Here is a 27170-nt window from a genome sequence, read left to right as displayed (position 1 = left end):
CTTTTTACTGATTCATTACTGCTGTTTACCCATTCACGCTACAACATGGGATGAACCTCCCAAACACGATGCTGAGTGAAAAGAAGCCAGACATCAACAGCCACATGTTGTATGATTTCATTCATAGGAAACGTTCAGAAGAGGCAAATCCACAGGGACAGAGATTACACTAGTGGTTGCCGGGGGGGGGGGGACTGGGAAAAGGTGGGGAGTGACTGCTAATGATATGGGATTTCTTTGGGGGATGATGAAAATATTCTGGAATTAGTTCTGCAGGTTGCACAGCTTGGTGAATATACTAAAAACCACGGCATTATACACTTTTAAAGGGGTGAATGTTATGCTACATGAATTATATCTCAACTTTAAAAAGATATCTCTACTTCATTAGGTTCTCATCCTGAATACAGCCATTAAAATCAAGACCGTATTTAGATGCACACCTAAAATCTGTATGAAGCCGGTAATGTGCACATATAGTTCTTTGTTCTCTCTCGTTTCATATATCTGCATATACAGACGTGTATACCAATATACATGAATTAACTTCAGCAGTATCAGGACTGTCCCAAGCAAAGAAGTCCCAGCTAACTCAGGCCAAGGCAGAGGAGGTTCTGAGCGCTTCAGGGCGCGCCCCCCCCCGCATCCTGGTCGAATGGAACCACCCGGAAGTCCACGGGACTGCTACTGACACGTGACCAGCCTTCCGGCTGGGAAGAGGCTCGAGGCGCGTCTGTGACATCATTTCTGCGCGACCCTTCTTTTTTGGCAGGAGTTTTCCTGCTGCTCTTCAGAACTATGCCTAAAGTAGTGTCCCGGTCGGTAGTCTGCTCCGACACCCGGGATCGGGAGGAGTATGACGACGGCGAGAAGCCCCTCCACGTCTACTACTGTTTGTGTGGCCAGATGGTCCTGGTGCTGGGTGAGTGGTCGGGGAACTGGGCGGCGTCTGCAAGACGGGAAACTTGGGGATCTAGGAGGCACGTCGCTTTGAAGAGTGGTTTTCCTCGCTCTCCATCCCCGCCCCGCTCCAGGATAGCTTTTCTGTTTTCTGTTTAACTTTGTGAGTGTATCCAGGCTTCCCTCAAAAGCAAATTTCTCCTTCAGGAAAAATGAACTGGCCATCTCCCTCTCCTCCCAGTCCGCCTCTATAAACTTTGTAACCTTTCTGCCGGGTGCTAGGATGCTGCTATGGCTCTTCTCTTAAACCAGAATAAAATCCTCCCTTGATCCCTCCATTTTCTTCCAGCTGTATCCCCATTTCTTTGTTTCTTTTATAGCAACACTTCTAAAAAAAAAAAAAAAAAGCTGCCTATATTGACTGTCTCTGTATCCTCACTTCCCATTCCCAGTCCCATTCCTGTTGAGCTAATTTCAGGCAGGCTTTCCTTCCTGCCCCACCACCGAAACCGTATTTGTCAAGGTCGGTGACTGAACGTGTTACTAGTCCCAGTGGTCAGTAATCAGTGCTCATTTTGGTCCACATCTTAGTGTCATTTGACAGAGATGATGATTCCATCCTTCTTAAAACGCCTTTTTCTTGGCACCTGGGTGGCTCAGTCGGTGAGACCTCGGATTTCGGTTCAGGTCATGATCCCATGGTTTGTGAGTTCCAGCCCTGCACGGGGCTCTGCACTGACAGACAGTGCTGAGCTCCCTCTCCCTCTCCCTCTCCCTCTCCCTCTCCCTCTCCCTCTCCCTCCCCCTCCCCCTCCCCCTCCCCCTCCCCCTCCCCCCTCCCCCTCCCCTCCAAATAAAATAAAACAAAAAACACAACAACAACACTTTTTCCTTTTACTTCCAAGACTCCACAATCTCCTGATTTTCCTCCTACCTTGATTTTGCCCTTTGTCAGTGTCTAGTTCCTTTTTCTGACTCAGGTTTTTAGGCATCGCAAGGCCCTAGGGCTCAGTCCTCTTACCTACTCTCAACCCATACTCGCTCTCTAAGCGATCTCAACCATTCCCAAGCTTTAAATACCGTCTCTACGGTGATGACTCCCAAATGTTCATCCTTCAACCACACTTCCCCTCAAACTCCAGCTGCCTGTTCCGTGTCTCCACTTGGATGTCTAATGGGTCTCTCAAAGAGATCATGTTCAAATTGACTTCATGACCCCCTACTTCCCACTCTCCCCTATTCGCCCAGAATCTCAGAATCATTCTCGACTTGTCTCTTTTTCATACCTTTGATCTATCCGATCCGTCAACACGCTGTGCCGGCCCTTCCTTGAAAAATCTATCCAGAACCTTCTTCCCACTTCATTTCTGCCACTCTAGCCCAAGCCACCGTCGTCCCTCACCTGGAACTGCCACGATAGCCTTTTACCCTCCACTCTCTGTTTCCTGGGGGCTTTTTCCCACACAGCTGCCGGAGTCCTGTTCCAAACTTGGTGTTTTCCTATAAAACCAAGAGTAAAACCAAAGCCCATACCTAGACCCTGCATGATAAGACCCTCAACTACCTCTCCGACCTCATCCCCTACCCCTCTTCCCCTTGCTCACTGTGCTACAGCTACAGTGGCCTTTTTGATTTTTCTTCATCACGTCAAAACCTGCCTCCCAGAGCCTTTGGGATTGGCATTTTTTCTGCCTCGAACACTCTTCCCTAGGTGCTTCCTTATTTCATTGAGGGCTCAGCTGAAACGTCTCTTCATTTGAAAACTCTTCCCTGGGGGCTCCTGAGTGGCTCTGGCAGTTAAGTGCCAGAGGTCGGCTCAGGTCATGATCTCGGTCATGATCTCCCACGAATCCCAGTTCGTGGGCTCGAGCCAGCATCAGGTCAGGGTCTGTGCTGACAGCTCAGAGCCTGGAGCCTGCTTCGGAGTCTGTGTCTCCCTCACCCTCTGCCCCTCCCCCACTCACGCTCTGTGTGTGTGTGTGTGTGTCTGTCTCTCTCTCTCTCTCTCTCTCTCTCTTTCAGAAATAAACATTAAAAAAAACCCCAGAAAACTCTTCCTTGGCTATCTAAAACAGCACCCTTGTTACTCTTTGCCCTCTTAACTCCGCCTGATTTTTCTTGGTAGCACTTATCACTGAGATCACTGTCCATCCTCTTAATATCCGGCCAGGTTTTTTTATTGGCACTTATCATTATCCAAGGTCATATTTTGTAATTCTTATTTAAAAATTTTCTGCCTCCTCCACTAGAATGTAAACTGCATCAGGGCAGGGACTTGGCTCTGTTATTTGCTGAATCCCCAGCACTACGTTTGAACGGCACCTGGTACTTTGAGGGCCCTCGCCTATTCATTGAATGAATGAGTTCTCTTTTGATCACCTAGAGTTGAGTCCGAATACTTGTTGTCCTCAGTAAATGCACACTCTTTGGCAGCCTCAATTCCCTCACCTTTAAACTCCGAATTGGGCTACGAAATGTCTACTCCAGCAGGTCATTGTGAAGATTAATCAACATGCAAACTGCCTGGCGTTCTCTGACTCCCCCTCCCTCTCTTCCATTAATCTCGAATCACTGTGGTCACTTGACTTCTCTATGACCCTTTAGGTGCTTAATTTGCATTATATCAGTTTCCATCTGCTTTGTAACTGCACCTCATTTATTTCCTGCGTGCTTTCATTGTTTTCGGACGGAAACGCCTCTAGCCTGGCTTGGGTCATTTGCATACCACTTGTAGCATAGCACCTCCCCCGTCTCTCTCCTTTTGTAAGCGCGGATCCACCCTTCCCTATGCCTTCCTAAACGAGGCTTGATGACGCTTGATGACGATGTCCTCCTTCCTGTCTGATTCTCATGCATTATAACACGAGCCAAGTGTCCCAGGGTCACAGAAACACTCATGGAAAACTTGCAGTGCTGGGAAGGACTTTTGAGACACTGTGATCTACTCATCCTTCAAATAAGGGGGAAAAAAAAAAAACCCAAAGGAAGTTGCCAAAGATCACCAAGATGGTAACGGAACAGCTGCGGGTGTTCTGACACCAAGTCATTTTTTTGTTGGGGAATCCAGTAATAGCCATCAATAAGCATAGCAATTATAGTGCAAAATTACGGCACTAAGGGCCCCACTGAAAACTTGTGGTTGCCTCCAGGTATCTCTCAGTGGCTCCTGTGACCGAATCTTTCTCCATTTCTTCAGACTGTCAGTTAGAGAAACTGCCCATGAGGCCCCGGGATCGGTCCCGGGTGATCGATGCTGCCAAACACGCCCACAAGTTTTGTAACACAGAAGACGAGGAGACTATGTACCTTCGGAGGTAAGAGGTGGATGCTCTCTGTCTGGAATTTCCTTTCTGTGCCGCAGTCGGGTTCCGAGGAATATAAACACCCCGTCCAGCGCTGAACAGGTCATTCTTGTGGGCCTAACGCTTTGACCTTTGCGTTGGCCCTAACTTCTGCAGACACAGCAATATCTTCGCTGTGCTCTGTTGAAATGCTGCGGATATGCGCTTCTGTTGCCATTTGATAGCTGTAATTTGGGGGGACTTTTGCAAGTAGAATGAGGTCATTTAACCTGTAATCTCTGGGAGCATGCCATGTGCCAAGCACTGAGCTGGGGACTGGCTCTGGGAAGGTGGATAAGGTATTGGGGCGCCTGGGTGGCTCAGTTGTTTAAGCATCCGACTTTGGCCCAGGTCATGATCTCGCGGTTCGTGAGGTCGAGCCCCGCGTCAGGCTCTGTGCTCACAGCTCAGACAGAGCCTGGAGCCTGTTTCGGATTCTGTGTCTCCTTCTTTCTCTGCCCTTCCCCTGCACTCACTCTCACTCTCTCTCTCCCTCTCTCTCTCTCTCTCTCTCTCTCTCTCTCTCTCTGTGTCAAAGATAAATAAACTTGCCAAAAAATTAAGATGGATAAGGTACTGCCCTTACCATTAAAGAGAGCCCATCCCTCATCGAGCGGACTGGTCACCTGTTGTGTTAGGATAAAATGCCGGCATGGTGGACAAAAGGCTATGGAAAAACAGATGGGAGTGGGTCATTCTCCTGAAGGGTGATCAGGAAAGGCACCGAAAGATGATGGCATTTGTGTGTGGCCTTGAACTAGGATTTCACCAACTAGATGAGGGGGTTGAGAAGCATCCCAGGTGGAAGGGATATGGAAGCATTGAAAGCATCACATATGATGTGCTTGGGAAATTTGAATGGTCCTTGGTGACTATAGCCCAGGTTACTTTACAGGAAGGGGTTCGTGCATCCTGGGGTGGGGACAGAGTAAAATGCCGAAGTAGACAAATTTGGACTTTATCTGTCGGCGATAGCTTGTTCTCTTTTTTAAGCAGGAGAGTGACATGGTTAGATCCGTTTTAGATTGGGAGTCCTTGCTTGAGATGGGGAATTGAAACCTGGGAAGGGCTAACGTTATGTGGAGTGCGGAGCAAGAAGAGAGAGGACTCAAGATACAATCCTGGGAAACACGTTTAAAAAGCAGACAAGGGGGGATGCGCCTGGGTGGCTCAATCTGTTAAGCATCTGACTTTGGCTCAGGTTACGATCTCACAGTTCGTGAGTTTGAGCCCCATGTCGGGCTCTGTGCTGACAGCTCAGAGCCTGGAGCCTGCTTCGGATTCTGTGTCTCCCTCTCTTTCTGCCCGTCTCCTTCTCACTCTCTGTCTCTGTCTCTCTCTCAAAAATAAACAAACATTAAAACAATTTTTTTAAAGGGACGCCTGGGTGGCTCTCTTGGTTAAGCATCCGACTTTGGCTCAGGTCATGATCTCACAGTTCATGGGTTCGAGCCCCGCATCGAGCTTGGTGCTGACAGCTTGCTTTGGATTGTGTCTCCCTCTCTCTCTGCCCCTGCTTGTGCTCTGTCTCTCTCTCTCTCAAAAATAAACATTAAATAAAAAATGAATAAAATAAAACAGACAAGGGGGGCACCTGGGTGGCTCAGTCGGTTAAATCCAATTTTAGCTCAGGTCATGATCTCATGGTTTGTGAGTTTGAGCCCCGCTTCAGGTGAGCCTGAGCCCTGCTCTGGGCTCTTCACTCTCTCTTCCTCTCTATATCATGTGGGATTCTCTCTCCTACCCCACCCCTCACCTCCGCCCCTTGCTCACTCATACTCTCTCTCTGAAAAATAAATAAAATTAAAAAAAATAAAAATAAAAAGCAGATAAGGGGCGTCTGGGTAGCTCAGTCGGTTAAGCATCCAACTCTTGATTTCCGCTCAGGTCATGATCTCATGGTTCGTGAGTTTGAGCCCCTCATTGGGCTCTGCGCTGTCAGCACGGAACCTGCTTGGGAGTCTGTCTCCCTCTCTCTCTGCCCCTCCCCCACTTGCACGCACGCATGCGTGTGCGCTCTCTCTCAAAATAAATACACTTAAAAAAGCAGACAAAAATAATTAGGACCTGGTGACGTGGGAACCGAGAGGAGAGAGCATCAAGGAGTGTGTACATCAGGGGACAGTGGCCGTCAACAGGTGCCTGATACCACAGAGAGGTCGGTTGTGGGGAATTAAAAAGTCCATACGTCCCTTGACGTATATTTTATTTATTGGGCCCCTCCTGTGTGCCAGGCACTGTCCTAGAAACCTGGGATGTGCCACTGTATTCTTTTGCGAGGGCTGCTGTAACAAAGTACCACAAACTAGGTGGCTTAGCACAACAGAAACTGCCTCGCATTTCTTCTGAGTCCTAGAAGTCTGAAATGAAGGTGTTGGCGGGGCAAGTTTGAGGGCAGGATCCTTCCTCGGCCCTTCCCAGCTTCTGGTGCTTGCCGCCAGTCCGTGGCGTTTCTTGGCTCGTAGATGCCTATATTATCACGTGGTCTTCTTCCTGGGTCTCTGTCTCTGTTTTTCTTCTCTTCTTTTTATAGGGACACCAGTCATATTGGATTAAGGGCACATCCTACCCATCTGCATGACCTCATCGTAACTAATTATATCTGCAAGGACCCTCTTTCCAAATAAGGCCACGTTCTGAGGTTACTGGAAGGACATGACGTTTTAAGGGATCCATCCAACCCATCACGACCAGTAAACAAGCAACGCACCCTGCCTGTATGGAGCTTGTGTTCTAGTGTTGAACTGGGAAAAGCTACAAGCTGACCTCTTAACTATGTTAATTTAAGAAACCAAACTGCTGTCAGCCCGCACTAACAAAGAGAAGCGGAAATACTGCTAGGCGATTCAGTAGCAAAGCAGGCACCAAGCCCCATTGGGACAACTGGGTTTCTAAAATGGTGTAGCTGGGGGTGCCTGGGTGGCTCAGTTGGTTAAACGTCTGACTTCTGCTCAGGTCATGATCTCACGGTTCGTGGGTTCGAGCCCCGCATGCTTGCTCGCTCGCTCGCTCTCTCTCTCTCTCTCTCTCTCTCAAAAATGAGTAAGTGTTAAAATTAAAAGAAAAATTTTTTTTTTAATGTCTGTTTATTTTTGAGAGGGAGCAGAGTGCAAGCTGGGAAGGGGCAGAGAGAGAGGGAGACAAAGAATCCGAAGCAGGCTCCAGGCTCTGAGCTGTCAGCACAGAGCCCGACGCGGGGCTCGAACCCACGGACTGTGAGATCATGACCTGAGCCGAAGTCAGACGTTTAACCAGCTGAGCCATCCAGGTGCCCCAGTGTTAAAAAAAAAACTTTTTTAAAGACAATAAAATGGTGTGCCTGAAGCGATGACAGTTGGTTCTATACGAGATACAACTCGAGGCCAATAATATGACCAGATTCTAAAATTGATGAGATCTGCAAAGGAAGGCCCTTCAGGAAACATTGGGGAAAAATACTCCAAACACTCCATTATGGTATACAGGAGGCTTTACGAGGAAGGCACCTTGTCCCAAGCTAATCCATTGTCTTGTGCTTTTTCTCCCTCCGTTAACCTTTATTTAATTTTCTGATTTTGAAAATTGCCAACTGACTGTCTTTAAGATCACCAGGATATTTATTATGGATTTGTTATGTGTATTGTAATTACATGTAGTAACGTATAATTGTATTGTATATTACGTGTATCGAACGGATGTATATTACTCAGTTAATACAGAAACTGATCTAACCACACAGCCAGGCCACAGGCCCCTATGGCACTAAAAGGCAGATGCCCTCCCCTCCGGGCCAGAAAACTGAACGGCCTTTGGCTGAAGTAGAAACCCCGGAGTCCAATCAGCCTGGCCCTAGAAGCGAGCCAGCTCCAGGCCTAACCTTAGGACCAGGTAGTTCTTAGAGTTTACCAACGAGGTGTCGTCTGCTCCCCCCCCACCCCACGTTGGCACTGTTCCCTCTCTAATCAACAGTCTTTCCAATGGCCCGTTCTTGGGGTGCCCCCCCGCTGGCCAGGGTGGAGTTTCGCTCTGCTCTTCTGTAGCCAAGCTGTGTGGGAGAGCACGGGTTGCTGAAAACGTGGCGGCCTGGCCACCATAGGCCCTGGAGCCTGTCGCTGTCCACCTCCAAGTCACGCATTCTCGAGTCCTTCTCTTTTGGCACTGTCGTTCCCCAGGCGCCCCTTTCCCTCCTCCGCCGCTCGCACAGTTGCAAATCCGGTGCTTTTCTGTCTGGATCTCTGTTGACCGTGCCTCCCTGGTTGCTCTCCTTCCTTGATTTCTGTGAAGCTGTTCTGGAGATTCTCCTCCTCCTCCTTTGGCTTTCTCAGTCTTCCGGATTCTTCCTCTGCCTGCCCGTTAAATGTTGGCATTCCCCAGGACTCTGACCTCCCCTCTTTATACTCTCCTCGGACATTCTCACCGCCTTTCATGACATCAGTTACACTTAGATGCTGAAGCCTCACAAAGTCTCCCATCTGCCTTCATTTCTCTCCCGTACTCAGAACTGTGTACCTCACTGCCTCCTCTCCTTCGTCGCCTGACGTTCTCTCTCAGATCCAACAGTCTCCATCCAGGCTCTGAGCTGTCAGCACAGAGCCCGATGCGGGGCTCGAACTCACAGACTGTGAGATGACGTGAGCTGAAGTCAGATGCTCAACCGACTGAGCCACCCAGGTGCCCCGGTTTTGTTTTGTTTTTTTTTTTTTCTTTTTTTGTAAGCTCTACGCCCAGTGTGGGGCTTGAACTCGTGACCCTAAGATCAAGAGTTGCACGCTCTGCTGACTGAGCCGGCCAGGTTCCCCTTGATTTTTTTTTCTTTAAACACAACAACATTTACCATGTCATCTAGTTTCTGCGGGTCAGGGATTCAACAGCAGTTTGGGCGGGTGGTTCCCGTCTCTTCGTGAGGCTGTGGTTACGAGGCCGACCAAGGGTGCAGTCATTTGAAGTCTCGCTTGGGGCTGGCGGTCCCACTTCCCAGGTGGCTCACTCACAGGGTTGGCAGCTGAGTGCTGTTGGGGAGGAGCCCCAGCCCCTCATCACAAGGGTCTGCCATAAGGCTGCTTGAATATCCTTGTGATGGGACAGCTGGCTTCCCACAGCATGAGTAATCCAAGAGAGAGCAAGCCACAGTATCTTTTGTGACCAAGACTCAGAAGTCCCCATCATTTCTGCAGTGTCCTCTTGGTATTACAGGTCAGCCCCCCTCCTTTTGGGAGGGGACTGTGCAGGGTGTCAGTACCAGGGTGCAAGGATTATTGGGGGCCGTCTCAGAGACTGCCACAGCCAGGGAGAATGTTGTGTTGCGTTTTGGTTTTGGCCTTCCCTCCCTCACATATTCCTAGAGATTAAGGGCAGGACAGAAAATCAAGGTCAATTAGTCCAGCTAGCTAGCTCATGTTAATCACTTCCTTATACCAGTTAAGTACCTTGTCTCCATATCAAGGTGAACTTTTCGAGCGCAAGAATCCTGCCTTATACTTCCAAAACCCTTAGCACATCTTGCCTGATTCTTGGCACATAGTTAGGAATAGATAAGTTTTTATAAACTTGACAAAATCCCATCTGTCACTGGTATTTGAAGGTTAACTCATTGAGAAGTATACAGTCCCCTTTATTTGAAATCCTGTGGTTTGAAAGCTCAGGCTTATGAGATTGACCGACTTGGGGATTCTAGAAGTCGCTTGCGTGGCGCGTCTCTCCCTTCAGGCTGAGGTTGGATTTAGAGTCCCAGTAGGAACCAGAAGTGGTACACGGAAGCCAAAATATTGCCAAGGCCCTAGTCGCGTGATGTTGGCGAATGGTGGCGCGTTTGACACAAGCGATACTTGTGAGAGAAATGGAACGTTAAAGATGGCACAGACTTCGGAGTTCTGCCCCAGGCAGGACCACTTTGTGACTTTGGGCAAGTCACCTAAGCTTTTTGGGCCCGTTTCCATGTCCCTCAACTGGGAGAATAATAATCGTCAGTCTCTACAGTCTCTATTCCTCAGCAGTTCTGCTCTTCGCACGCACCCTCACGTAGTGACTCTCCCCCCTGGCTGTGTTAGCACCATCCCGGGGACTTTGTTTTGTTTAAGTCCTGACGCCGGGGCGCCCGGGTGGCTCAGTCGGCCGACTGCGGCTTGGGTCATGAGCTCGCGGTTTGTGGGTTCGAGCTCCGCAGCGGGCCCTCTGCTGTCCACGCAGAGCCCGCTTCGGATCCTCTGTCCACGCCGCCTCTCTGCCCCTCTCCCGTTCATGCCCTCGCTTTCAAAAATCAACAACAACAAAAAAGTCCTAATGCCTCAGCTCCACCCTCAGAGATTTATTATTTTTAGTTGAGGCCCACGTCGTATGCCATAAAACTTACGATTTTAAAGTGTGCGGTTCGGTGGTTTTAGTATATTCACGAGATTATGCAACCCGTCATCACTACTTACCATTTCCATCACCCCCGCCCCCCAAAACAAACCTTGTACCTGTTCCTAGTCACTCTTTATGTCCTTCTCCCCCAGCCCCTGGCAACCATTGATCTTTTTCTGTCTCTGTGGATTTGCCTATTCTCGATAACTTCATTAAAAAGGAACCAGGGGCGCCCGGGTGGCTCAGTCCGTTGAGCGTCCAACTTCGGCTCAGGTCATGATCTCGTGGTCCATGAGTTTGAGCCCCGCATCAGGCTCTGTGCTGACAGCATGGAGCCTGCTTCGGAGTCTCTGTCTCCCTCGCACTCTGCCCCTCCTCCGCTGGCACTCTGTCTCTTTCTCTCTCTTCTCTCAAAAATAAATAAACATCAAAAAAAATTTTTTTTAAAAAGGCACCAGAAATATTGTAGCTTTTTATGTCTAGCATCTTTCATTTAGCATGTTTTCTTTCTTTTGTTAAGATGTTTTTATTTATTTTTCTTTCTTTTTTTTAAATGTTTTTATTTATGTTTGAAGGAGAGAGAGAGAGACAGAGACAGAGCATGAGTGGGGGAGAGAGAGGGAGACACAGAATCTGAAGCAGGCTCCAGGCTCTGAGCTGTCAGCACAGAACCTGACGCAGGGCTCAAACCCATGAACCGTGAGATCATGACCTGAGCTGAAGTCCTACGCTTAACCAACTGAGCCACCCCGGCACCCCTGTCTTTCTGATCATGGTGATCCTAGTGTGCGTGAAGTGGGAGCTCACTGTGGTTTTGATTTGCATTTCCCTCCTGGCAGATGATGCTGAGCAGCTTTTTCATGTACTTTTTGGTCATTTGCATGTCTTCTTTGGAGAAATGTCTATGGATTTTTTGCCCATTTTTAATGGGTGTATTTGTCTTTTTAATTGTTGAGGTGTAAGAATTCTTTTTTTTTTTTTTTTTAGTTCAAGGGTTTTAATCCAATTCTATCACATATTAATTCTTTGACCTTAGGCAGGTTACTTAACCTTGTTTTTTTAAATTTTATTTTTAATTTTTTAAAATTCACATCCAAATTAGTTAGCATATGATGCAACAATGATTTCAGGAGTAGATTCCTTCGTGCCCCTCACCCATTTAGCCCATCCCCCCTCCCACGATCCCTCCAGTAACCCTCAGTTTGTTCTCCATATTTATGAGTCTCTTCTGTTTTGTCCCCCTCCCTGTTTTTATATTATTTTTGTTTCCCTTCTCTTATGTTCATCTGATTTGTCTCTTAAAGTCCTCGTATGAGTGAAGTCATATGATTTTTGTCTTTCTCTGACTAATTTCACTTAGCATAATACCCTCCAGTCCCACCCACGTGGTTGCAAATGGCAAGATTTCATTCTTTTTGATTGCCGAGTAATACTCCAGAGTTGTAAGAATTCTTTATAATGGATACTGGCCTCCTATCAGATAAATAATGTGCAAATATTTTCTCCCATTCTGTGGATTAGCTTTATACTCTCTTGATGATATTCTTTGAAGCATAAAAGATTTTAATTTTAATCAAGTCCTATTTATTTTCTCTTTGATTGCTTGTGCTTTAGGTGTCTTGTCTAAGAAACCGTTGCCTAATTCAAGTTCTTGAAGGTTTATGTCTACATTTTCTTCTAAGAGTTTTATAGTTTTAGTTCTTTTTTTAAAAAAAATATTTATGTATTTTGAGAGAGAAAGAGAGAGAGAGAATCCCAAGCAGGCTGGCTTCATGCTGTCAGCACAGAGCCTGATATGGGGCTTGATCTCATAAACCGTGAGATCATGACCTGAGCCAAAATCAAGAGTTGGATGCTTAACCAAGTGAGTCATCCCGGCGCCCCTTTATAGTTTCAGTTCTTACGTTTAAGCCTTTCATCCATTTTGCGTGAATTTTTTAGATGGCCTGAGGTAAGGATCTAATAAATTCATAAGAGACTCTGAAATACAGAGAACAAATTGAGGGTTGCTGGAGAGGGGGTAGGTGGGTAGGTGGGGTTGAATGGCATTAGGGGGCATTAGGGAGGGCACTTTCTGGGATGAACGCTGGGTGTCATATGTAAGGGATGAATCACTGGGTTCTACTCCTGAAGCTAAGACAGCACTGTATGTTAACGAACTTGAATAAAAAATAAATTAATCAATTAATTCATCCTTTTACATGTGGATATCCAGTTGTCCCGGTACCATTTATTGAAAGAAAGAATGTTCTTTCTCCTTTGAATGGTCTTGACACCCTTGTCAAAAATCCAGGGGTGCCTGGGTGGCTCAGTTGGTTAAGGGTCTGACTCTTGGTTTTGGCTCCGGTCACGATCTCACAGTTCCTGAGATCGAGACCCCTGTGGGGCTCTGCACTGATAGGGAGGAGCCTGCTTGGGATTCTGTCTCTCCCCCTCTCTCTCTGCCCCTCACCTGCTTGCACTCTCTGCCCATCCCCCCCCCATAAATAAATAAATAAACATTAAAAAAATCAGTTAACCAAATATGTATGGGTTTGTTGTGGACTCTCAGTTCCATTCCATTGCTCTATATTTCTATCTTTTATGCCAGTACCACCCCGTCTTGATTACTGTGGCTTTTGTGGTTTCAAAATCAGCAAATGGGAGTCCTCAAGCTTTGTTCTTTTTCAAGATTGTTTTGGCTATTCTGGGTTCCTTGCAATTCCATGTGAATTTTGGGATCAGCTTGTCAATTTCTGCAGAAAAAGCCAGCTTGGGTTTTGATAGGGATTGTGTCGAAGGTGTAGGTTCATTTAGGGAGTATTGCCATCTTAACAATAGTAAGTGTTCAGTTCACAAATATGGGATGTCATTCCGTGTACTTAAGTGTTCTTTAATTTCTTCCAGCAGTGTTTCATAGTTTTCAGCGCACAAGTTTTGCACTTAATTTGTTAAATTATTCCCAAGTATTTTGTTCTTTCTGATGCTATTGTAACTGTTTTCTTAACATTATTTTTTATCGTTCATTTTTAGTATATAGGACTACCACTAATTTTCATATATTGATTTTGTATCCTGCAGCCTTGCTAAATGTATTAGCTTTAATTGTGTGTATGTGTGTTCTGAAGGGTTTCTACATGTAAGATCATGTCATCTGCAAATAGAGATGATTTTACTTTTTCCCTTCCAATCTGGATGCCATTTCTTTTTTTCTTTCTTTCTTTCTTTCTTTCTTTCTCTCTCTCTCTCTCTCTCTCTCTCTTTCCTTCCTTCCTTCCTTCCTTCCTTCCTTCCTTCCTTCCTTCCTTCCTTCCTTCCTTCCTTCATCTAGTTGCCCTGGCTAGACTTTGTGTAGTGTTGAATAGAAGTGTTGAGAGTGAGTATCCTTGGCTTGTTCCTGATCTCAGGGGGAAAACTTTCAGTCTTTCACCATTAAGCATGATATTAGTATATGTAGCTTAGGGATTGTGGGTTTTTCACAAATGCCCTTTATCAGGTGGAGGAGGTTCCCTTCTATTCCTAGTATATTGAAAGGGTTTTGAGTTTTGTGAAAAGCTTTCATTTGGGGCCTATTGAGATGATCGTGTGTGTTTTCTCTTTTATTCTATTACTGTGGTGTATTATTGCTTTGGTTAATTTTTTTTTTGTGTGTGTGGTGCACCAATCTTGATTTCATGGGATAAATTTCACTTGGTCATGTTATATAATCTTTTTTCTATGTCGCTGGATTCAGTTTGCTAGTATTTATTTTCATTTGAGGATTTTTGCCTGTGTATCAAGCAGGATTGATCTCTGTTGTGTTGTTGTACCTTTGCCTGGTTTTGGCATCAGAGTAATACTGGCTTCATGGGATGAGTTGGGAAGTGTCTCCTCCTCTTTTGAAAAGTTTGTGAAGCACTGGTATTCATTCTTCTTTGAACTTTTAGTAGAATTTACCAGTGAAGCCACTGGTCCTGGGCTTTTCTTTGTGCAGGTTTTTGATTTCTAATTAAATGTCTTTACGTGTGATAGTCCATTCAGATTTTGTTTCTTTTCTAGTGAGTTTTGATAGTTTGTGTTATTCTGTTGTTTTAGGAGTTTGTCCATTTCACCTAGGTTGTCTAATTTGTTGCCATACGGTCATTCGTAATGTAATCTTACAAGTCTTTTTATGCCTGTCAGATCAGTAGTACTCCCTTGATTTTTTTTTTAAGATTTTTTTTTTTTAAAATTTTATTTTTGAGAGAGAGAGGGAGGGACGGAGGGGCAGTGAGAGAGAGGGAGATACAGAATCTGAATCAGGCTCTGGCCTGATTCTGAGCTGTCAGCACAGAGCCCGACATGGGGGCTCGAACTCCCAAACCACGAGATCATGACCTGAGCTGAAGTCGAACGCCCAACCAACCGAGCCACCCAGGCACCCCCACTCCCTTGGTTTTTTAAAGTCCTAATAACATTAGACTGTTTCCCTGAGTATGCTATACGGTTTTGGCTTTGCGCATAGTATTCCCACTGCTTGAAATACTACTTTCTATCAGGAGTGTTGGCTTGAAATCACCTCCTCACGAAGCCTTCCATGACTGCCTCAGACAGACTTGGTGTGCCCACCTCTGTGTTCCCACTACAAGGCATACATTTTTCCATTTAAGGACTTCCCTCCATGATTATAATTTTTCTCACTAAAACCGAATTCTTAAAAGGATAGTTTCAACCAATATTTATTGCATGCCTACTTTGTTTCCAGTGCTTTGCTCAGCTCTGTGAATAGAGTGGTCAGAGAGGCATGGTCTCTGCTGCTTTCGGATCCCATGGACCTTACAGTCTAGTGGGCTGACAGAAAAATAAAGTAATTATGATTATGGAAAGTTCTGTGAGTGAAACCAAGGGCTTATACAGGGTATCTCACGAAAACTTCTCTGAAAAGCTAGTCAGGGAGGGTCTCTGTGACTAGGTGATATTTGATCTGTGACCCCCAAAAATGAGAATCAGAAAGCAGGGAGAGGAGCATTCCAAGGAGAGAGAGAAGGGTGTGTGTGTGAAAGGTCAGAGGTGGGAAAGCGCTGGTTTGTTCCAAGAATAGGAGGGAGGGAGGGCATCTGTGGGATGAGGCAGGGGCCCGAGCGGGTGCTCAGTTGGGGCCGGGTAGGCCGTGGTAGGGAGTTTGGATTTTCTTCTAGGTGTCTTAGGAAGCCACTCCTGCTTCTGTTTCAAGAATGACTTGTAGTGGAAGCAGGTTCTAGAATAAGCAGTTGGGAGTTTGTATGTTAGGTATGAACTTAGGATGGGGAAGGCCTAACTAAATACCCCCCCCACACACACACACATGCACACATACTATCGATTTGACTGCACAAAAATCTAAAATTTCCACATGGGTTAGGAGGAAGTCAAAGACAAATGTCAAACTGGGGAAAAAATATCTGCAAGGCCCGTTAACATTGGCAAGTCTCAATAAACAAAAGATGTGAACTGACCACTCACACGAAAAAAGAAAACACAAATGCCCATTAAATATGTGAAAAGATGCCTGACTTCACTCCTTAAAAAAAGGAAATGCAAATGTTGAGATCACGGTTTGCACGAGCCAGATTGGCAACTGTGCATTTTATTAAAAAATTAAAATTTTTTTTTTTAATTTTTGAGAGAGCAAGCAGGGGAGGGGCACAGAGAGAGGGAGACACAGAATCCAAAGTAGGTTCCAGGCTCTGAGCTGTCAGCACAGAGCCCGACGCAGGGCTTGAACTCACGAACTGTGAGATCACGACCCGAGCCGAAGTCGGACGCTCAACAGACTGAGCCACCCAGGCGCCCCAGCAGCCGTGCATTTTAATAACATACCTTGTTGGTGAGACTGTAGAGAAACAGGAACTCTCACATTGGTGGTGGGGATGTAAGTTGGTTCAGCTTCTCTAGAGAGTAATTTGGCAGTATTTATCAGAATTTAAAGTGGATACACTTCTAGGAATTTATCCAACAGGTAAAAGACACTTCGTCACATCCATACACAGGAATACAACGCAGCCCTTAGGAAGAATGACGCAGCTCTTTGTCGATTGATAGGGAAGGGTCGCAAATATATATTTTCCAACCAGGATACATTTTTAAGTGAACAAAGAAGTAGAGGACAGTGTAAGGTGTGCTCTCTTTGTCTAAAAAGGAAAAAAAATCTGTTTTCTTTATATACCAATAAGGATTCTTTGCTTGCATCATCAGCTGTCTCTGAGAGGAACAGAAGAAACCAGAACAGTATTTGCCTCCAGGGAAGAGAACTGGGTGGGTGAAGGGTGGGGGGGATGATGTTTACTTTTCTTTGGACGCCTATAGGGTACCCCTATATTTGTACCGATATGTACCACGCATACATATTGCCTATTAAAAATTTGAAACCAACAAGGGGAGGGGGCGTGAGGAGACCAGTCTGGAAGCTGTGACAAGTCATCCAGGGAAGAGACGCTGGTGGCCTGGGCTAAGACAGTGGCAGGAAGGTGGAGCAAAGCAGATCCGTTCAAGGACTTTTTTGGGAGGAATCCAAAATCTACTGATGGAGTAGATGTGGGAAGTGAGGGAAAGAGAAGAAACAAGGATGAATCCTAGGTTTCTGTTAAGCACCTGGGTGGGTGGAAAAGCCGCTTACCTAAGGCAGTGTTGTGGGCTCTTGAGCTGGACGGGCCTGAGCCTGAAGTCAACCTATTCTTTTTTTTTTTGTTTTTAATTTTTTGTTTTTGAATTCAACCTATTCTGCTTCCTAACTGTGACCTTGGGCAAATCATGTGATTGGTTTGTACTTAGGAGCCTTCATCTATAAAATGGGAACAATAATATGACCTACCTCACAGAGCCACCGTAAGGATTAAATGACTTAATACATGTATACTTGAGGGGCGTCTGAGCGGCTCAGTCGGTTAAGTGTCTGACTCTTGGTCTCAGCGCAGGTCATGATCTCACAGTTCGCAAGATCGAGCCCCGAGTCAGGCTCCGTGCTGACAGTGCGGAGCCTGCTTGGCATTCTCTCTCTCTCTCTCTCTCTCTCTCTCTCTCTCTCTCTCTCTCTCCCCCCCCCACTCATGCTCTCTCTTGCACTCGCTCTCTCTCAAAATAAAAATAAACATTTTTTTAAAATTAAAAAATACAGGGGCGCCTGGGTGGCGCAGTCGGTTAAGCGTCAGACTTCAGCTCAGGTCACGATCTCGCGGTCTGTGAGTTCGAGCCCCGCGTCGGGCTCTGGGCTGATGGCTCGGAGCCTGGAGCCTGTTTCCGATTCTGTGTCTCCCTCTCTCTCTGCCCCTCCCCCGTTCATGCTCTGTCTCTCTCTGTCCCAAAAATAAATAAAAAACGTTGAAAAAAAAATTTAAAAAAATAAAAAATATAGAGCACCTGGGTGGCTCAGTTGGTTAGGTGTCCTCCCTCCTCTTCATCTTGGCTCAGGTCATGATTTCATGGTGGTGAGACTGAGGGCCCCCCCCCCTTTCTCCACGCTGGGCATGGAGCCTGCTTAAGATTCTCTCCCTCTGCCCCCTCCTCTATGCACTTTCTGGCACGCACGTGTTATCTCTCTCTCTCAAAAAAAAACAAAGATTAAAAATGAATACAGGTTTAACTAACCAGTCAATCTAGGAAATGAAAATTTTTGAAATGCCCTATTACCATTTGAAGAAATGAGGTAGTGAGGTGGGTAGGTTATGAGATTTGTTCATATCTTTTTTTTTTTTTTTTTTTTTTTAATTCCATTTTCTGCGCAGGCCTGAAGGCATTGAACGACAGTACCGGAAGAAGTGTGCCAAGTAAGTATTTAACAGTGTGGGTTTCTCCAAGCATAAGAAAGTAGAGGCAGTAATGTGTTCGGAAAAGAATTACTGGATACAATTCTCTGTTGTATCTTTATCCTTATAATCTCCATTGCCTTTGAACTTCCACTGCACAACCACCAATATGCTCCCCAAACAGACTAGTCAAAGTCACATCTCTGACCAGCTGGCCACAAAAATGTTTTTCTATTTTAAAACATAGTATCAATTTTTAAAAAAAAATTTTTTTTTAACGTTTTTATTTATTTTTGAGACAGAGAGAGACAGAGCATGAACGGGGGAGGGGCAGAGAGAGAGGGAGACACAGAATCGGAAGCAGGCTCCAGGCTCTGAGCCGTCAGCCCAGAGCCCGACGCGGGGCTCGAACTCACGGACCGCGAGATCGTGACCTGAGCCGAAGTCGGACGCTTAACCGACTGAGCCACCCAGGCGCCCCCATAGTATCAATTTTTAAATGGAGATGTGAGACTACTAAACTACAGTAAGCTTAATCTTCTTGATGTAAGTACAGTTACATCTTGGCTCTCGGAAGACTAGGAGAATTAAGGCAGGGAAATGGCCAAGAAGGCATTTTAGTTCGCAGCCACACTGGATTCGTTAAATTCGTTTTAACATGTCTCATGGGTCGACTTCATGTACCTGAAAACAAGTCTAATAGAAATGACCGACCCCAATCCCTATCAAAATAACACCAGCATTCTTCACAGAGCTAGAACAAACAATCCTAAAATTTGTGTGGAACCAGAAAAGACCCCGAATAGCCAAAGCAATCTTGAAAAAGAAAACCAAAGTGGGAGGCATCACAATCCCGGACTTCAAGCCGTATTACAAAGCTGTAATCATCAAGACAGTATGGTACTGGCACAAGAACAGACACTCAGATCAATGGAACAGAATAGAGAACCCAGAAATGGACCCACAAACGTATGACCAACTAATCTTTGACAAAGCAGGAAAGAATATCCAACGGAATAAAGACAGTCTCTTCAGCAAGTGGTGCTGGGAAAACTGGAGAGCGACATGCCGAAGAATCAACCTGGACCACTTTTTTATACCACACACAAAAAGAAATTCAAAATAGATGAAAGACCTAAATATAAGACAGGAAGCCATCAAAATCCTTGAGGAGAAAGCAGACAAAACCCTCTTTGACCTCGGCTGTAGCAACTTCTTGCTCAAGACGTCTCTGGAGGCAGGGGAAACAAAAGCAAACATGAACTATTGGGACCTCATGAAGATAAAAAGCTTCTGCACAGTGAGGGAAACAATCAGCAAAACTAAAAGGCAACCGACGGAATGGGAGAAGATATTTGCGAACGACATATCGGATAAAGGGTTAGAATCCAAAATCTATAAAGAACTTATCCAACTCAACACCCAAAAAACAAATAATCCAGTGAAAAATGGGCAAAAGACATAAATAGACCCTTCTCCAAAGAAGACATCCAGATGGCCAACCGACATATGAAAAAACTTATCACGTCACTTATCCACATCACTCATCATCAGGGAAATACAAATCAAAACCGCACTGAGATACCACCTCACCCCTGTCGCAATGGCTAACATTCACGACTCAGGCAACAACAGATGTTGGCGAGGAGGTGGAGACAGAGCATCTCTTTTACATTCTCGGTGGGAATGCAAGCTGGTGCAGCCATTCTGGAAAACAGTATGGAGGTTCCTCAAAAAATTAAAAATAGAACTACTCTAGGACCCAGCAATTGTACTACTAGGCATTTATCCACGAGATACAGGTGTGCTGTTTCAAAGGGACGCATGCACCCCAATGTTTATAGTAGCTCTATGGACAATAGCCAAGGTATGGAAAGAGCCCAAGTGTCCATCGATGGATGAAGGGATAAAGAAGATGTGGTCTATATGTGTCAGCTCAGGTCACGATCTCGCGGTCCGTGAGTTCGAGCCCCGCGTCGGGCTCTGGGCTGATGATGGCTCAGAGCCTGGAGCCTGCTTCAGATTCTGTGTCTCCCTCTCTCTCTGCCCCTCTCCCATTCATGCTCTGTCTCTCTGTCTCAAAAAAATAAATAAACGTTAAAAAAAAATTAAAAAAACCTTAGACCAGTTACCCAGACTCTTGGAAGAATGGCAGCAACTATATATATATATATATATATATATATATATGTGTATATATATATGTGTGTGTGTATATATATATATATATATATATATATATATACACATATATATATAGTATGTTTTTAGAAACTTCTATTACTTTAAAAATTTTGTTTATTTTTTAAGTAATCTCTACACCCAACATGGGGCTCGAACTCTCAACCCCGAGATCCAGAGTTGCATGCTGTACCGACTGAGCCGGCCAGGCGCCCCGGAACGGCAGCAGTTGTAACTGGAAAGCCGTCAATAGCAGGAGCCAGCATTTCCCAAACTTGTCGAATGAGAAGAATCCTTTGGGATCCTGAGGGAAATGACAGATGCCCGGGCCTCAGCTCCCCGATTTGCTGAATCAGCATCTTCTTGGGGAGGGACCTGGGAATCTGAGCAGCAGTTTTAACAAATTCTTGCTTGTAAAAGTGATCCCTCAGTGATTCTTAGGAAGTAGTTTCGGGGAGCAGTGGAAGGAGCGGATCATTCGTTTATGCCACAGACAGAACTATTCCCAGGATCTGAGCACACTTCGTGAATCCGTGTCTTGGGGGATTTGTATTCTGAGCTCCCCAGAGATTCATTCTGCTGTTTGCAGGTGTGGACTGCCACTCTTCTATCAGTCCCAGCCGAAGAACGCTCCTGTGACCTTCATCGTGGATGGAGCAGTGGTCAAGTTTGGCCAGGGTTTTGGCAAAACAAATATCTATACTCAGAAACAGGAGCCTCCTAAGAAGGTAACTATTGACAGACAGGTTAATATAGCTACAGATCGCCCTACATTTCTCAATAAGATTATAATGAGAAATCGCCCTTTATGGACGCATTCCTTATTAAGAGAATGCCATTTTCATGTATAAGCAGATGTTACATCTGACACATCCATTCTGTGTTCTTTTTTTCTTTCCTAGAGCTGTCCTCTGAGTAAAGTGAGAAGTTGTATGGTTTTAATGACCATTTATTTCCTTTGAAATGTCTTCCTTTTTCAGTGTGGACAGTGTATTATGCTGCGGGGAATAAGTCAGAGAAAGGAAATAATATGATTTCACTCATGTGGAATTTCAGAAACCAGATGAACATAGAGGAGGGGATGGAAAACTAAGATAAAAAAACAGAGAGGGAGGCAAACCATAAGAGACTCTTAAATACAGAGAACAAACTGAGGGTTGCTGGAGGGGTGTTGGGTGCGGGGGTGGGGGGGTGGGCTCAACGGGTAAGGGGCTTTAAGGAGAACACTTGTTGGGATGAGCACTGGGTGTTACATGTAAGTGATGAATCACTAAATTCTATTCCTAAAACCAATACTATGCTGTATGTCAACTAACTTGAATTTACATCAATAATGAAATAAGTAAAGAAATAATGAAATGAATCGGGCTGAGTTTTAAATATACTTTTTAAAGCCTTGATGGCAGATGTTAGAAAAACATAATCCAAATAAAAACCATTAGCATTTGTAGATAGGCCAGCCTGTCCCAAAGAGGGGAGTGTCCCCTGCCCCAGCCCCCAGCCCCTGCAGTCAGGCATGTGTGCCCGCAGGGACACGCGCGCGCGCGCACGTGGCTCACAGAGCCAACTGCAGTGAATGAGACCGAGTCCTCCTCCTGTGACTCCAGGTGATGATGACCAAACGGACGAAAGACATGGGCAAGTTCAGCTCTGTCACGGTGTCTACGATTGACGAAGAGGAAGAGGAGATCGAGGCTGTGAGTGCTTTTGCTCTCAAGGGATCTGGATGGACTGGGGGTGGGCCCGGAAGGAAGGGGGACTCTAAAACCAGCCCATTCGAGTAGCAGCATAATTAGAAACTTCGGTCATAGGCCTTACTCTGCTGGTAAGGGACTAGAGAACGCGGGGCTAGTCCCCGTCTCCCTGGGTCTCAAGGACATCCGCACGGTGAGAGCCAGGGAGCTGGACTAGCTCAGTGCTTGGTGTCCTACTGTGTTTTGAGCCGCTTTCGAGGGGGCAACCCCCTCATCCCTCTTCGATTTCAAAACTATTGGACTCAACAATTTCAGGTCCCTTCCATTCCGGCTCGAGTGGTTTGTGTGGCTCTCAGCGGTAGCGGCACTTACCTTTACGGTACTTGCGTATAACGAGGTTTGCAGAGAGGTGTGATCTGCTGGTTTTCAGCCGCTTTCGCTGCGATCTGCGATCTGAGCTCTTCGGGATTTACTGAAAACCCGAAGCCTTTGAAAGGGGACCGAGTCCGTTTCGGTACTTTTGGAACCGGAGGAGTCTGCTGCTTAAGGGCGACTTAAGGGCTCTGTTGCTCGTGGGCAAGACCGCTGGTTTAAAGGTGCCGCTGCCTCACCCGCAGAGAGAAGTCGCTGACTCGTACGCGCAGAATGCTAAGGTCATTGAAAAGCAGCTGGAGCGCAAAGGCATGAGCAAAAGGCGGCTGCAGGAGCTGGTGAGTGGCCCGGGCTGGCAAGGGTTTCTTGGTCTGGAAGACCCTCGGACGCTCAGGGAGATCCTTTCGCAAGTCTGTCAGGGGCTCCCGGCGTGGTGGGCTGCCAGTGTGAACCCCGCTCTGGTGACCACAGCGTCCAGGCCCCCCGGTTAGAGTCCTGGTGAGCTGGCCCCAACCGGAACGATGCTTCACTCTGCTGCCTGTGGTCCAAGGTCAGGAGTTAACGGATCGGGGCTCCTGGACACTCTCCCAGGATGCGACGGCGGGCGGCGTTGCTACAGCGACAGTACCGGGACCGGGGCTTCGGCACTTCTGAGAGCACGCTCCGGTTTCTGTGTTATCCACGGGCTCATCGCGGAGCACGCACGTTTGTATCTGATGGTGCCCGCGTTTGTGTCTTCTTGATAATAACGTGCGTGTGCTATTGCCTTAAAATCCGACACCGCTGCATTTGTGCCTCCTCAGAGGGTGTACCAGTCTGTTCGAATGACCGTAGAGGATTTTTTGGCGACAGAGGTGGGGGGGGGGGGTGGTCTCGGGAGCTGCATGACCTTGCCATAGTGTCCAAAGCAGTGCTTACCGAATGTTCTGAGGTGAAGGGCCAGTGCTTGTTTTTTTTTTTTTCCTAATGTTTACTTATTTTTGAGACAGAGACAGAGCATGAACGGGGGAGGGGCAGAGTGAGAGGGAGACACAGAAGCTGAAGCAGGCTCCAGGCTCGAGCTGTCAGCATGGAGCCCGACGCTGGGCTCGAACCCACAGACCATAATATCATGAGCTGAGCCGAAGTCGGACGCTTAACCGACTGAGCCACCCAGGCGCCCCCCCCTTTTTTTTTTTTTACAGTGCTTTGTTTTTTAAATCTCCAGCTTGTCAAGAGCAAGTTTATAATTTATCAAATGCAATAAAAATGAATTTGCCTCAGTTACTCCTATCAAATTACTTGATTTTGTTATCCCTCTGTCAAATGGCTACGCAAGTTGCAGAATGCTTGCTCTCGATTCTTATACGTATCTTGCACGAACCAATAACAAACAGTTCGTGGGCAGCACAACTTGAAAACACTGTTCTAGAAGAGCGTTTCTTCCTGTCCTGCCGGGAATAGGATACCGGTATGCCACGATAAATTGCTTCCCTCGGCCCTTGGAGGAACCTGGGGCTGCAGGAGCCCTGCACTGATCACCTTTGACCACAGCCTTGCACACTGCCCCCATTTTGCCACGCAGACGTCATCATTTCCTCTGTGAACCGTAACATCAGAAACGTTGGAAAGCAGCTGCTGGACACCGCCCTTCGGGTTGCTCTACTGAGTGAACGCGACAGGATAGAGTTTGGGCAGTTAGAGTAAGGAAGGAAAGTACGAATTTCACGTCACGTATCAGGGCGTATGCTTTTCTTCCTCTCCAGGCTGAACTGGAAGCCAAGAAAGCGAAAATGAAGGGGACCTTGATTGATAACCAGTTCAAATGATCAGGACCTTTCTCTCAACCCACACTGGAGATCGCGAGGAAAAAGAACTTTTTCTTGACTGCATGGACCGCTGTCTACCTTTTTGCCCCCGCAGTAGGCTTTCCATTGCTTTCCATTGATTTCTCCTACCTTCAGTGAGGTCTTTGAGTCCATCTGACCTGCTTTCTAGAGATGGGGTTTTTTTCCCCAAATCTTTCTGTATATAGGTCCTCTGTACTATTTTTGGTCCATTTGATGTAAACTTCTTCAGCTGTGTAGAAACTCCCTGAATACATCAGTGCTTGAGAGTCTCCAGTTTCTAAAGTAGCTGTTCTTACACCTTCTTCAAAGTTAATAAAGTGTTTAAAGATTTTTGAAAAAGATACTATGATGTGTCACAGAAGAAAGTGGCATGAATTATATTTAAAGCCATAGCAAGTCAGACTCTTTGAAGTGACTCTCTTCTATTCTTAGACTGGCAGGTATCAGCTCTGGTTTGAATCTCTCTGCTGTCGGAAGAAAATCCATAAAAAGCCAGGATGTACGTAGAGCTTCCTTTACTTGATGTTCAGAGAAACTTGCCCAGTCACAGACTCCAGAAACAGCACAGCCTTGCTTCCTGCACTTCAAATATTAAAGCTCTGGGTGAGTTCTTCCTTCTCAGACTTTGTACTTACTAAGGAACAGCCAGATCAGAGTGGGCGGGGGCAGGGCAGCTCGGCTCCAAATGGAACTGGGGTCTCGGTAAGCAGCCTCGGCCAATAACTGCCACCCCTTCACGCAGCTGACAAGAGTGTGGGAGGGAGACGTAGAGGAAGAAACGATACTGAGACAAAGGGGCCTGTCGGCCATCGGGCATTTCACATTCGCTATCCATAGAGGAGTGTTGTACAGTTAGACACTTAATGCCCCGCTCTTTCGGTGATGTCACTACGTAGTGTTGTGTACGTGGTTTTATCTGTTCCCCGGTATGACGAGCTGTCGGGGCAGGAAGGGCACTTTAACCTCGTTGCGTCGTCTGCCGTGGGTTCAGTCGCCCCAGACGTGTGTGTGAGGTGCTGTTGGGAAATAATAGGGCATTTTTCTCTGCCTTTTTTTCCCCAGCTTCCTTATTTGGAAGGAGAAGTAGGTTGGAGTAGGGGTGGACGGGAGTTAGCAAGAAGTGGGAGAAGGGCAGGGGGGTGGGTGGCGGTCCGGGGACAGCCCCGGGCGGGTCCGTGTTTCCATCTTCCCAGTTAGCCTCCTGCACCCAGCGGGTTCTTTGCGTCTGAGGCGTCCCTCCACACCTCATTTCCTGTCCTCACCCTGAGAGGTGCTTAGACACCATGCGGGTGGTCGGCTGTAACCTCCGCACAGTTCCTTGACTTCGCCTCCAAACGGTGACCTTTACCTTCATGCCAGCCACGAACCGCCATGACCACAGCCCGGCGGGCCTGTCCCGCCACCTCTGAAAGCCAAGATTCTAGAGATCCAGAGCTCTGTTCTGGGACCACAGCCTCCACTTCCTCTCGCTTCCACTGGCCCTGTTCTGTTCGGTTTTTGATTCGAAGGGTGGTTACTTCCTCATTTTACAAATGAGTATCTCAGGCTCTGGGAGTTATAAGTTTCCCGAGATCCCATAGCCATCAAGTGATAAAGCCAGAAATCTGACTGCAGAACTAGGCTGAACTGCCTCTCCTGGGGGACTTTTAAGAAATATATTGTTGACAACAGATAGCAGTTTCGTTTTGAGAAACCAAGTAAAATGCGTTGTAAAGACACTTACGTGGGGGGCTCCCTGTAGGAAACGTGTCGTTACCTTTCCACACATTTTCCGAAATATTCGTCCTTAGATACTAGCCCTAAACCATTGGAGCATCTGGTTCAAATTGTGCATTTTGATTGTCTTAATCATTAGGTCATTAGCCCTAGATAAGCACGTGCCCTTTAGTGTTTTATTCTCTCGTTCTGAAATGCTTATTGACATAGTTTCTCTATCACCTTTATTTTCTTGTAGAATGTGAGCAGCAGATACAGGGTTTTAGTGTTAGGATAAAGAGCCATGTGGAAATTTTGGAGTCTTACTCTGTGTGTGTATGTGTTTGCACATTGTCAACTGTCATGAAATAGTAAAATGTAAAATGTTTAATAGCTGTAATAATTGGTGACATCTGGAAGTGTAATTATACTGCATAAGAGAAGTTAAAATGCTTTTTAAAAACTAGCTTGCCTCGACCATGTGGGGATCCTTATCGCCGGGGACCACCTCCTTTCCTTACCCTTTTTGACTTCCTTGATGTTTTGTTCTGCCGCGCCGTCACCTGTCTGACTGCTCCAAGTTTTCACTCACTTCGAACAAAGCACAGTCCCTGACACTTGAGCTTTTAGTGTTTGAGAATTCCTCCAGGAAAACGAAAAGCCTCACTTAGGGTGAACTGAACCGGCTCCTAAACTTCGTAGGACCCCGATCCTCCTGTTGTCTCCCAGTGTTGCCATTCTGTCACTACCTCGCTTCCTTTGGGCCCAGCCTGATCCTGTGGTTGGGGATCTGAAGGCCCCTCACCTTCAACTCTTCTCACCTTGAGTTTGTGTGTTTCCTTTTTTTTTGAAGTAGGCTCCACGCCCAACGTGGGGCTTGAACTCACGACCCTGAGATCAAGAGTCGCATGTCTACGAACTGAGCCAGCCAGGTGTCCCTAGTTTTGTTTCCTAAGTAAGCTCTACGGCCCAACATGGGGCCTGAACTCATGACCGGAAGATCAATGGCCGCATGCTCTACCGACTGAGTCAGCCAGGGTGCCTGACCTTGAGGTTTTTTACCTTAGAAAAAAACCTTTTTTTTTTTTTTTAATGTTTATTTATTTTTGAGAGAGAGAG

General features: G+C 46.4%; 1 protein-coding gene across 1 annotated transcript; it reads left to right on the top strand.

Annotated features, from left to right (window-relative positions):
* Window positions 1–725: 725 nt before the first annotated feature.
* STEEP1 (STING1 ER exit protein 1) lies at window positions 726–27170 on the top strand. The gene is made up of 7 exons (XM_042974747.1): window positions 726–922; window positions 4097–4214; window positions 18260–18301; window positions 21051–21189; window positions 22069–22158; window positions 22773–22865; window positions 24273–27170. The coding sequence occupies exons 1-7, from the start codon at window positions 799–801 to the stop codon at window positions 24333–24335; spliced, it is 669 nt and encodes a 222-aa protein (XP_042830681.1). The 5' UTR covers window positions 726–798; the 3' UTR covers window positions 24336–27170.

The sequence above is a fragment of the Panthera tigris genome, chromosome X (assembly GCF_018350195.1).
Source record: "Panthera tigris isolate Pti1 chromosome X, P.tigris_Pti1_mat1.1, whole genome shotgun sequence".
In the NCBI taxonomy this organism is placed as follows: Eukaryota; Metazoa; Chordata; class Mammalia; order Carnivora; family Felidae; genus Panthera; species Panthera tigris.
The sequence above is the reverse complement of the archived record's forward strand: the minus strand, read 5'-3'. Positions and strand labels throughout refer to the sequence as shown.